A 12398-nucleotide genomic window follows, 5' to 3' on the forward strand; every position below is an offset into this window, starting at 1 on the left:
TACTTGAGGGTTTAGGACTGAGTACAATCAAGAAAATTCACAAGACGTCTTCACAAAAAAGCAGCAACATGTGTTTCCTATAAGATGCAGTGCATTAAAAATGTGTAGTAATAACATCATCATCAATATCAACAACACTAATGATAACAGTGCATTTTATTTGAATACATCAATATATATTTTTAAATAATATGGACAATATGGACAACCACAGACAGAGATATCATGAGCCAGCCATTAAAAATCCTAAAGACCCAAACGAGAGACAAGACATTCTGGAGAAACATCCATTTGGTCACTAGGAGCCAAAACCGACTTGACGCGCTAAATAAATAAATAAGCTTACAATGATAACAAATTACATTATGCACGTAACTTACACTTTCAGAAAGGGCTTACATGTGAAGCACACTTACATGTGAAGCATACTAGTGATTAATAGGTGCTGAAGAGCAGTATGTATGAACTGCTCTGAGATAAAATATCTGGCTTCAAGTTGAAGTTTCACTTAAATTACAGGTAGCTTTCATGAAGTATAGACCCAGTACAGATTCTTTAAAAACATGGTGCTCAGAAAGGCCTCTTTTCAAATCACTTAACTGACACTGAGAAAAGGGGCTAAAAGCACCCTGAAGTCACTCCTTCTGAATGCTGGAAGTGGATAGCTTCAGCTGGACCATGTGAAGAATAGTGACAGGAATACCATGAAGGTTGCTGTGAACATGCTGACCTTGCTGCTGACTTCACTTGATGATATTACTGTATGGCAACAAATAAAAAAATGAATAAGTAAATGCTAAAACAGAAATAGATAATAAATGAAATATTACATTATTAATATATATATATATATATATATATATATATATATATATATATATATATATGTGTGTGTGTGTGTGTGTGTGTGTGTGTTAAACCCAAAACTGACATGAGCAATAAATGGTTTCAATTCTAAAAAGATTATCATCTTATAATTTACATTTCCTACAGCCATTCTACAACAATAAGTAAAGTTTAAGTAAAAAACTAGAGCTATTGCATAGGGCTCTTGTTTTGATCCTGAAATGACAGAAACCATGTAGCTAAATGACTTACCAGTGCCATTCACTATGATTTTTGAGGTGAAGATCTGGAAAGGGAGGCTGTTATTTTTAGCCGCTCTGATTATAGTTTGTACAATCTGGGTGGTGTTGGGCAGTGTAGCAGAGGCTCCAAAAGACAAATCCATGGAGTTCTGGATCATTGTTACACCAGTAGAGCTGAGACCTCCATCACTGGATGGACAAATAAAGTGAGTGAGGGCAAAGTGAGATTCTTTGTTATTATTATGATAAGAAGATTGACATGACTGGGTTGTGATGCAAACTAACACAATTCTAAACTGAGTTACACTTTACAGTAAATGTTTATTAATATTTACTATTTAATAACATGAGGTACTACATTAATGATAATATTAAAGCTAATATTAGGTACACAGTTAATGTTGTTTTTACATTAAGTGTTCAGGAACATTAACATTATTGTATTTTTAACAGTAAAAAACACATGATCTACTATGTAAATAGTGGTTAGTAAATATTAAGTAAACAAATGACAATTGCTTGAATTCACTACTAAGACATGACTAGTTTTCACTTTACATCAGGTATTTTAAGTAACTCATAGAACTGCAGTGGAACTTCTTAGTCCATTAAGCATCAGCAGAGTACTGAAGTTTGTATGTCACTGTTCTCTTTTTTAATGATTTTGGTCAAACATAAAATGCTAAAGCTCCAAAGTGAGAGACGTGAGTAACAGTAAAAACAGTCCATGAGCTGAACCAACTCAAAATAAATAAATAAAACCCCCAAAATATTAGCTAACCTTTGTCAATGTAGTATCTCATTTGTTTTTCATTTTAACAAAAACATTAGTTTTGTTAGACAACATTTAATGTTGTAACTTGTTTACTTTATATTAGCAATTATGAATGTTGTACCTCATGTGTTGTTCATGTTAAGAAATGAATTAATTAATATTAGTGAGAAAACACTGAGAACAGTAATTACCTGAAATTTGACAGTGTCAAGCTGCTGAATGCTGAAGGGTAGTCAGCTGTGAAAAAGGGCTCCAGCTGCAAAATAAACAACAAATAAATGGTTACAAAGGTAATGTGTATGGGTCTCTTTCCAGAGAAAATCTCAAAGTTACTAAGAAATCACTAGTTTCATACTTACTCCCGTTTTGATCATTGACGACCTGTTTGTGAATAAAGCTGAGGAGGAGTCTGAGAGAGCCGTTACAAAAGTGCCATTTGTTAGTAATACCACTGCGACAGTCTGTGGAATGCCTGGAAAAAGTACAGATAAATGTTACAGTTAAATGCACATTTGATAATGAGGGAATCCAAAAGTTTTAGTTTGACTGAATTTGTGGATCATGGCAACGATGAACAATAACATTAACCATAAATTTGCAAAATTTCCTAACCACAACATGAAAACAGTTCTCTCTTCAGTGGGAGGGAAGATAGACCAATCTGGTCAACTCACTGAGAACAGTGATGGAGGTGGGGTCCACTGTTAAGTTGAAACCTGAGTTTGGATTTGATATAGCCTCTTTCAGAGTGCTCACGACTTCAGTAGAGGTTGGAATGGACGTTGTGGAGTTCTCGTTGAATATCAACTGGACATCTGCTTCTACATTTTGTGCACGAGTGGTTCCAGGTCTGGGGAGAAGAAAACTTAGGATTTTCAGCTACAACGTTTCTAAAGATATAAATCAGTTATAGTGTAAAATACTCTAAGTGATGTCCAACAAGGTTTTTTCTTTTGTTTTCTTAAAACAAAAATAAGAAGTGTGCATTACTTGAGTTGTGGTCAAACTGTACCACAGTGCTCTCTTGTATATGTCAAAATGAAAGGCAGTCTGTAGTCATGAGCACTGACTCTTACCTGAAGGCCAGCACAATAGTTCTGACGAATAGAATCCCATATCGTGCTTTGTAGACCACGTCAAACTGAAAAGAGAATTTCATTACTATGCAGAAATATTACACATATTTATAATTATACTTTTACTGAATTCTCAGTTGCCTTTTTAACAGCTGCGGTAAGAGCTATAACCAGAGCTTGTTTGGTGCTACAATGTATAGCTAATCATTTCAGATTCAGAACTATTTTCCATTCAGAAAGCACACTGTGTCAAGTATAGCATATTGTGTCAAATTCAGTATTCTAGTCAAATTGTAGTAATATTTTAGAAAATAAAATAAAGTGATTTATTAACAATCTGACACTCACTGATGCTGCCACTGTAACAGCTAGGACGCGGAATTCCTCACTCTGAGGGTTACTCAGCTGTACAACATACACTTGCTGGATTACAATCTGCAGAGCAACAGCTGGGGGTGGACGCGTTGGTGCAGGTGTTGTTGTTGCTACTGTTGTTGTTGTTGTTGTTGTTGTTGGAGTAGTAGTAGTTGTTGAAGTTGTTGTAGTTGTTGTAGTAGTAGTAGTAGTAGTTGTTGGAGTTGTTGTAGTAGTTACTGGAGTTGTTATTATAGTAGTTTTAGTAGTAGTAGTTGTTGGAGTTGTTGTAGTAGTTACTGGAGTTGTTATTATAGTAGTTTTAGTAGTAGTTGTTGTTGGAGTTGTTGTAGTAGTTACTGGAGTTGTTATTATAGTAGTTTTAGTAGTAGTTGTTGTTGGAGTTGTTGCAGTAGTAGAAGTTGTTGGGGTAGTTGATGTACTAGTAGTTTGTAGTGTTGCAGTTGTTGTGGTAGTTGTTGGCATTTTTGTTGTAGTTGTAGTTTCTGGTATTGTTGTTATTAGAGTAGTAGTAGTAGTTGTTGTTGTTGGAGTAGTTTCTGGTATTGTTGTTATTAGAGTGGTAGTTGTTGTTGTTGTTGTAGAGATAGATGTTGAAGCCTGAAATGTGGTTGTTGGTTTTGTAGTAGTTGTTGTGGTTGCTAAAACTTGAGTTGTGGTTGCAGGAGGAGTTGTAGTTGTGGTGGTCATTGTATCTGTAGTGATTGATACAGTTGTTGGTTCAGCTGTAGTCAAAACTATAGGTGTTTCTGTCACTGAGATTAAAGGAAAAAAAAATCAAATCATGAAATACATAATTATTAAGTTGTTAGGCAGTCTCTAGGCATTTGTTTTATTTATTAAGATACACCTTGAATCTAAATAATTAAATCAACATAACAAGCACAGTTTGTTTACGTGTGTTTCTGCTAGTTTGTTATGGTTCTGACTAAGTAAGCCTGCTAGTTGCATATAGTGTGTTGTACTTACTATTAACACTTGTAATGTTAAAAGTAGTATTTGCATTGAGCACAGTATTAATGACTGTAGTAGCATTGGGCAGACTTCCACGATCAAGGAATTGTAAATTCATGTCTGTGATAATCGATCCAGCCCTATGCAGACAAACACAGATTTAAAAAGATCATTTATCATAATATATATATATATATATATATATATATATATATATATTGGGAATTTAATGGAATTTAAAATTGAGAATGCAGAATTAATATACTTGATGCTCACCTGAAGCTATTTACTGTTAGCCCAAAGAAGTTGATAAATGCTGCCTGAAATGCTGGTTGAAACTGTTAAAAAAAAAAAAAAAAAAACAAAACAAATAAACGCTCATTATCACACTTATCTGTACATTACAGTACATTATTTTTACTTAGTCGTTAAAGTAATGTAATAACAAAGAATTACGTATATTTTACAACACAATGTACTGACCTCTGATTTCACACGTGCTACTCTAGAGATGAAGGCTTGTGAAGATGGGTTTAATAGGTCTGAAAAAAATTCTTCATTGGTGGTAAAGCTAATTTGCTGTATAATAAGTTGCACTGTGCTTGTAGAGACAGCTGTGGAAGGTTGACAGAAAAATAGAGAGCTCAAGAATAGGACTTTGAAACAAAGGAAAAAGAAATTTTGTCGAATAAGGGTAGAAAATGCTTATCGTAGGTTCTGTACTTGATTCAGTAGGTGCAGCAGTGCTTGATTCCATGGTGATAACTGTTGTAGGTTCTGTGGTTGATTCAACAGGTACAGCAGTACTTGATTCCATTGTCGTAAGTGTCATAGGTTCTGTAGTTGATTCTGTTCTAGTTTCTGAAGTTGATTCAACAGTTGCAACAGTACTTGTTTCCATGGTGATAACTGTTGTGGGTTCTGTAGTTGATTCAACCGGTACAGCAGTACTTGATTCTATTGTTGTAACTGTTGTTGGTTCTGCTGTTAATTCTGTTGTACGTTCTGTAGTTGATTCAAAAGGTACAGCAGTACTTGATTCCATGGTTGTAACTGTTGTAGGTTCTGTTGTTGATTCAACAGGTACAGCAGTACTTGATTCCATTGTTGTAATTGTTGTAGTTTCTGTGGTTGGTTCTGTCGTAGGTTCTGTACTTGCTTCAGTAGGTGCAGCTGTGCTTGATTCCATGGTTGTAACTGTTGTAGGTTCTGCAGTTGATTCAGTAGGTGCAGCAGTGCTTGATTCCATGGTTGTAACTGTTGTAGGTTCTGTAGTTGATTCAACAGGTACAGCAGTGCTTGATTCCATGGTTGTAACTGTTATAGGTTCTGTAGTTGATTCAACACGTACAGCAGTACTTGATCCCATTGTGGTAACTGCTGTAGATTCAGTGGTTTGTTCTGTAGTTTGTTGTGTCATACGTTCTGTACTTGATTCAGTAGGTGCAGCAGTGCTTGATTCCATGGATGTAACTGTTGTAGGTTCTGTAGTTGATTCAATAGGTGCAGCAGTGCTTGATTCCATGGTTGTAACTGTTGAAGGTTTTGTAGTTGATTCAACAGATACAGCAGTGCTTGATTCCATGGTTGTAACTGTTGTAGGTTCTGTAGTTGATTCAAAAGTTACAGCAGTGCTTGATTCCATGGTTGTAACTGTTGTAAGTTCTGTAGTTGATTCAACAGTTACAGCAGTACTCGATTCCAAGGTGATAACTGTTGTAGGTTCTGTAGTTGATTCAGTAGGTACAGCAGTACTTGATTCCATGGTTGTAACTGTTGTAGTTTCAGTGGTTTGTTCTGTCGTAGGTTCTGTAGTTGATTCAGTAGGTGCAGCAGTGCTTGATTCCATGGTTGTAACTGTTGTAGGTTCTGTACTTGATTCAGTAGGTGCAGCAGTGCTTGATTCCATGGTTGTAACTGTTGTAGGTTCTGTGGTTGGTTCAACAGGTACAGCAGTACTTGATTCCATTGTCGTAAGTGTCATAGGTTCTGTAGTTGATTCTGTTCTAGTTTCTGAAGTTGATTCAACAGTTGCAACAGTACTTGTTTCCATGGTGATAACTGTTGTGGGTTCTGTAGTTGATTCAACCAGTACAGCAGTACTTGATTCTATTGTTGTAACTGTTGTTGGTTCTGCTGTTAATTCTGTTGTAGGTTCTGTAGTTGATTCAAAAGGTACAGCAGTACTTGATTCCATGGTTGTAACTGTTGTAGGTTCTGTTGTTGATTCAACAGGTACAGCAGTACTTGATTCCATTGTTGTAATTGTTGTAGTTTCTGTGGTTGGTTCTGTCGTAGGTTCTGTACTTGATTCAGTAGGTGCAGCAGTGCTTGATTCCATGGTTGTAACTATTGTAGGTTCTGTAGTTGATTCAGTAGGTGCAGCAGTGCTTGATTCCATGGTTGTAACTGTTGTAGGTTCTGTAGTTGATTCAACAGGTACAGCAGTGCTTGATTCCATGGTTGTAACTGTTATAGGTTCTGTAGTTGATTCAACAGGTACAGCAGTACTTGATCCCATTGTGGTAACTGTTGTAGATTCAGTGGTTTGTTCTGTAGTTTGTTCTGTCATAGGTTCTGTACTTGATTCAGTAGGTGCAGCGGTGCTTGATTCCATGGATGTAACTGTTGTAGGTTCTGTAGTTGATTCAACAGGTACAGCAGTGCTTGATTCCATGGTTGTAACTCTTGTAGGTTCTGTAGTTGATTCAATAGGTGTAGCAGTGCTTGATTCCATGATTGTAACTGTTGTAGGTTCTGTTGTTGATTCAATAGGTGCAGCAGTGCTTGATTCCATGGTTGTAACTGTTGTAGTTTCTGTAGTTGATTCAACAGGTACAGCAGTACTTGATTCCATTATTGTAACGGTTGTAGTTTCAGATGTTTGTTCTGTCGAAGGTTCTGTAGTTGATTCAGTAGGTGCAGCAGTGCTTGATTCCATGGTTGTAACTGTTGTAGGTTCTGTAGTTGATTCAAAAGTTACAGCAGTGCTTGATTCCATGGTTGTAACTGTTGTAGGTTCTGTAGTTGATTCTGTTCTAGTTTCTGAAGTTGATTCAACAGTTGCAACAGTACTTGTTTCCATGGTGATAACTGTTGTGGGTTCTGTAGTTGATTCAACAGGTACAGCAGTACTTGATTCTATTGTTGTAACTGTTGTTGGTTCTGCTGTTAATTCTGTTGTAGGTTCTGTAGTTGATTCAAAAGGTACAGCAGTACTTGATTCCATTGTTGTAACTGTTGTAGGTTCTGTTGTTGATTCAACAGGTACAGCAGTACTTGATTCCATTGTTGTAATTGTTGTAGTTTCTGTGGTTGGTTCTGTCGTAGGTTCTGTACTTGATTCAGTAGGTGCAGCAGTGCTTGATTCCATGGTTGTAACTGTTGTAGGTTCTGCAGTTGATTCAGTAGGTGCAGCAGTGCTTGATTCTATGGTTGTAACTGTTGTAGGTTCTGTAGTTGATTCAACAGGTACAGCAGTGCTTGATTCCATGGTTGTAACTGTTATAGGTTCTGTAGTTGATTCAACAGGTACAGCAGTACTTGATCCCATTGTGGTAACTGTTGTAGATTCAGTGGTTTGTTCTGTAGTTTGTTCTGTCATAGGTTCTGTACTTGATTCAGTAGGTGCAGCGGTGCTTGATTCCATGGATGTAACTGTTGTAGGTTCTGTAGTTGATTCAACAGGTACAGCAGTGCTTGATTCCATGGTTGTAACTCTTGTAGGTTCTGTAGTTGATTCAATAGGTGCAGCAGTGCTTGATTCCATGATTGTAACTGTTGTAGGTTCTGTAGTTGATTCAATAGGTGCAGCAGTGCTTGATTCCATGGTTGTAACTGTTGTAGTTTCTGTAGTTGATTCAACAGGTAGAGCAGTACTTGATTCCATGGTTGTAACTGTTGTAGTTTCAGATGTTTGTTCTGTCGAAGGTTCTGTAGTTGATTCAGTAGGTGCAGCAGTGCTTGATTCCATGGTTGTAACTGTTGTAGGTTCTGTAGTTGATTCTGTTCTAGTTTCTGAAGTTGATTCAACAGTTGCAACAGTACTTGTTTCCATGGTGATAACTGTTGTGGGTTCTGTAGTTGATTCAACCGGTACAGCAGTACTTGATTCTATTGTTGTAACTGTTGTTGGTTCTGCTGTTAATTCTGTTGTAGGTTCTGTAGTTGATTCAAAAGGTACAGCAGTACTTGATTCCATGGTTGTAACTGTTGTAGGTTCTGTTGTTGATTCAACCGGTACAGCAGTACTTGATTCCATTGTTGTAATTGTTGTAGTTTCTGTGGTTGGTTCTGTCGTAGGTTCTGTACTTGATTCAGTAGGTGCAGCAGTGCTTGATTCCATGGTTGTAACTGTTGTAGGTTCTGCAGTTGATTCAGTAGGTGCAGCAGTGCTTGATTCCATGGTTGTAACTGTTGTAGGTTCTGTAGTTGATTCAACAGGTACAGCAGTACTTGATTCCATGGTTGTAACTGTTATAGGTTCTATAGTTGATTCAACAGTTACAGCAGTACTTGATCCCATTGTGGTAACTGCTGTAGATTCAGTGGTTTGTTCTGTAGTTTGTTGTGTCATAGGTTCTGTAGTTGATTCAGTAGGTACAGCGGTGCTTGATTCCATGGTTGTAACTCTTGTAGATCCCATTGTTGTAACTGTTGTAGTTTCAGTGGTTTGTTCTGTCGTAGGTTCTGTAGTTGATTCAGTAGGTGCAGCAGTGCTTGATTCCATGGTTGTAACTGTCATAGGTTCTGTAGTTGATTCAGTAGGTGCAGCAGTGCTTGATTCCATGGTTGTAACTGTTGTAGGTTCTGTAGTTGATTCAATAGGCACAGCAGTACTTGATTCCGGCGTCATAACTGTTGTAACATCTGTAGTTGATTCAGTGCCAGGCTCTGTAGTTGATTCAGTAGGTGCAGCAGTGCTTGATTCCATGGTTGTAACTGTTGTAGTTTCTGTAGTTGATTCAACAGGTAGAGCAGTACTTGATTCCATTATTGTAACGGTTGTAGTTTCAGATGTTTGTTCTGTCGAAGGTTCTGTAGTTGATTCAGTAGGTGCAGCAGTGCTTGATTCCATGGTTGTAACTGTTGTAGGTTCTGTAGTTGATTCAAAAGTTACAGCAGTGCTTGATTCCATGGTTGTAACTGTTGTAGGTTCTGTAGTTGATTCTGTTCTAGTTTCTGAAGTTGATTCAACAGTTGCAACAGTACTTGTTTCCATGGTGATAACTGTTGTGGGTTCTGTAGTTGATTCAACAGGTACAGCAGTACTTGATTCTATTGTTGTAACTGTTGTTGGGTCTGCTGTTAATTCTGTTGTAGGTTCTGTAGTTGATTCAAAAGGTACAGCAGTACTTGATTCCATTGTTGTAACTGTTGTAGGTTCTGTTGTTGATTCAACAGGTACAGCAGTACTTGATTCCATTGTTGTAATTGTTGTAGTTTCTGTGGTTGGTTCTGTCGTAGGTTCTGTACTTGATTCAGTAGGTGCAGCAGTGCTTGATTCCATGGTTGTAACTGTTGTAGGTTCTGCAGTTGATTCAGTAGGTGCAGCAGTGCTTGATTCTATGGTTGTAACTGTTGTAGGTTCTGTAGTTGATTCAACAGGTACAGCAGTGCTTGATTCCATGGTTGTAACTGTTATAGGTTCTGTAGTTGATTCAACAGGTACAGCAGTACTTGATCCCATTGTGGTAACTGTTGTAGATTCAGTGGTTTGTTCTGTAGTTTGTTCTGTCATAGGTTCTGTACTTGATTCAGTAGGTGCAGCGGTGCTTGATTCCATGGATGTAACTGTTGTAGGTTCTGTAGTTGATTCAACAGGTACAGCAGTGCTTGATTCCATGGTTGTAACTCTTGTAGGTTCTGTAGTTGATTCAATAGGTGCAGCAGTGCTTGATTCCATGATTGTAACTGTTGTAGGTTCTGTAGTTGATTCAATAGGTGCAGCAGTGCTTGATTCCATGGTTGTAAATGTTGTAGTTTCTGTAGTTGATTCAACAGGTAGAGCAGTACTTGATTCCATGGTTGTAACTGTTGTAGTTTCAGATGTTTGTTCTGTCGAAGGTTCTGTAGTTGATTCAGTAGGTGCAGCAGTGCTTGATTCCATGGTTGTAACTGTTGTAGGTTCTGTAGTTGATTCTGTTCTAGTTTCTGAAGTTGATTCAACAGTTGCAACAGTACTTGTTTCCATGGTGATAACTGTTGTGGGTTCTGTAGTTGATTCAACCGGTACAGCAGTACTTGATTCTATTGTTGTAACTGTTGTTGGTTCTGCTGTTAATTCTGTTGTAGGTTCTGTAGTTGATTCAAAAGGTACAGCAGTACTTGATTCCATGGTTGTAACTGTTGTAGGTTCTGTTGTTGATTCAACCGGTACAGCAGTACTTGATTCCATTGTTGTAATTGTTGTAGTTTCTGTGGTTGGTTCTGTCGTAGGTTCTGTACTTGATTCAGTAGGTGCAGCAGTGCTTGATTCCATGGTTGTAACTGTTGTAGGTTCTGCAGTTGATTCAGTAGGTGCAGCAGTGCTTGATTCCATGGTTGTAACTGTTGTAGGTTCTGTAGTTGATTCAACAGGTACAGCAGTGCTTGATTCCATGGTTGTAACTGTTATAGGTTCTATAGTTGATTCAACAGTTACAGCAGTACTTGATCCCATTGTGGTAACTGCTGTAGATTCAGTGGTTTGTTCTGTAGTTTGTTGTGTCATAGGTTCTGTACTTGATTCAGTAGGTGCAGCGGTGCTTGATTCCATGGTTGTAACTCTTGTAGATCCCATTGTTGTAACTGTTGTAGTTTCAGTGGTTTGTTCTGTCGTAGGTTCTGTAGTTGATTCAGTAGGTGCAGCAGTGCTTGATTCCATGGTTGTAACTGTCATAGGTTCTGTAGTTGATTCAGTAGGTGCAGCAGTGCTTGATTCCATGGTTGTAACTGTTGTAGGTTCTGTAGTTGATTCAATAGGCACAGCAGTACTTGATTCCGGCGTCATAACTGTTGTAACATCTGTAGTTGATTCAGTGCCAGGCTCTGTAGTTGATTCAGTAGGTGCAGCAGTGCTTGATTCCATGGTTGTAACTGTTGTAGTTTCTGTAGTTGATTCAACAGGTAGAGCAGTACTTGATTCCATTATTGTAACGGTTGTAGTTTCAGATGTTTGTTCTGTCGAAGGTTCTGTAGTTGATTCAGTAGGTGCAGCAGTGCTTGATTCCATGGTTGTAACTGTTGTAGGTTCTGTAGTTGATTCAAAAGTTACAGCAGTGCTTGATTCCATGGTTGTAACTGTTGTAGGTTCTGTAGTTGATTCAGTAGGTACACCAGTACTTGATTCTATTGTGGAAACTGTTGTAGTTTCAGTGGTTTGTTCTGTCATATGTTCTGTACTCGATTCAGTAGGTGCAGCAGTGCTTGATTCCATGGTTGTAACTGTTGTAGGTTCTGTGGTTGATTCAATAGGTGCAGCAGTGCTTGATTCCATGGTTGTAACTGTTGTAAGATCTGTAGTTGATTCAGTGCTAGGTTCTGTAGTTGATTCAACAGTTACAGCAGTACTTGTTTCCAAGGTGATAACTGTTGTAGGTTCTGTAGTTGATTCAACAGGTAAACCAGTACTTGATTCCACTGTTGTAACTGTTGTAGTTTCAGTGGTTTGTTCTGTCGTAGGTTCTGTAGTTGATTCAATAGGTGCAGCAGTGCTTGACTCCATGGTTGTAACTGTTGTAGGTTCTGTAGTTGATTCAACAGGCACAGCAGTACTTGATTCCATTGTTGTAACTGTTGCAAGATCTGTAGATGATTCTGTGTTAGGTTCTGTAGTTGATTCAACAGTTACAACAGTACTTGTTTCCAAGGTGATAACTGTTGTAGGTTCTGTAGTTGATTCAACAGGTACAGCAGTACTCGATTCCAAGGTGATAACTGTTGTAGGTTCTGTAGTTGATTCAGTAGGTACAGCAGTACTTGATTCCATGGTTGTAACTGTTGTAGTTTCAGTGGTTTGTTCTGTCGTAGGTTCTGTACTTGATTCAGTAGGTGCAGCAGTGCTTGATTCCATTGTTGTAACTGTTGTCGATTCTGTAGTTGATTCAATAGGTGCAGCAGTGCTTGTTTCCATTGTTGTAACTGTTGTAG

General features: G+C 38.0%; 1 protein-coding gene across 1 annotated transcript; it reads right to left on the bottom strand.

Annotated features, from left to right (window-relative positions):
* Positions 1 to 667: 667 nt before the first annotated feature.
* LOC118816797 (mucin-2-like) lies at positions 668 to 10233 on the bottom strand. Its single transcript, XM_036583391.1, has 13 exons — positions 9744 to 10233; positions 7608 to 8345; positions 4992 to 5597; positions 4752 to 4882; positions 4545 to 4606; positions 4284 to 4408; positions 3288 to 4069; positions 2940 to 3004; positions 2538 to 2713; positions 2223 to 2335; positions 2055 to 2119; positions 1099 to 1277; positions 668 to 759 (listed from the first exon to the last, which is right to left on the bottom strand). The coding sequence occupies exons 1-13, from the start codon at positions 10231 to 10233 to the stop codon at positions 668 to 670; spliced, it is 3624 nt and encodes a 1207-aa protein (XP_036439284.1).
* Positions 10234 to 12398: the final 2165 nt, after the last annotated feature.

This window comes from Colossoma macropomum, unplaced genomic scaffold (assembly GCF_904425465.1).
Source record: "Colossoma macropomum unplaced genomic scaffold, Colossoma_macropomum, whole genome shotgun sequence".
NCBI classification, from domain to species: Eukaryota; Metazoa; Chordata; class Actinopteri; order Characiformes; family Serrasalmidae; genus Colossoma; species Colossoma macropomum.

What these genes read in the sequence shown, in the direction of transcription:
- LOC118816797 (XM_036583391.1), bottom strand. Translation starts at nt 10,233, where the DNA reads ATGGAATCAAGCACTGCTGCACCTATTGAATCAACTACAGAACCTACA. An exon ending in TGCTGCACCTACTGAATCAA is followed by an intron (nt 5,598 to 7,607) that starts GTACAGAACCTA and finishes AATCAACTACAG; the next exon opens with AACCTATAACAGTTACAACC. An exon ending in TAACATTACAAGTGTTAATA is followed by an intron (nt 4,070 to 4,283) that starts GTAAGTACAACA and finishes CTTTAATCTCAG; the next exon opens with TGACAGAAACACCTATAGTT.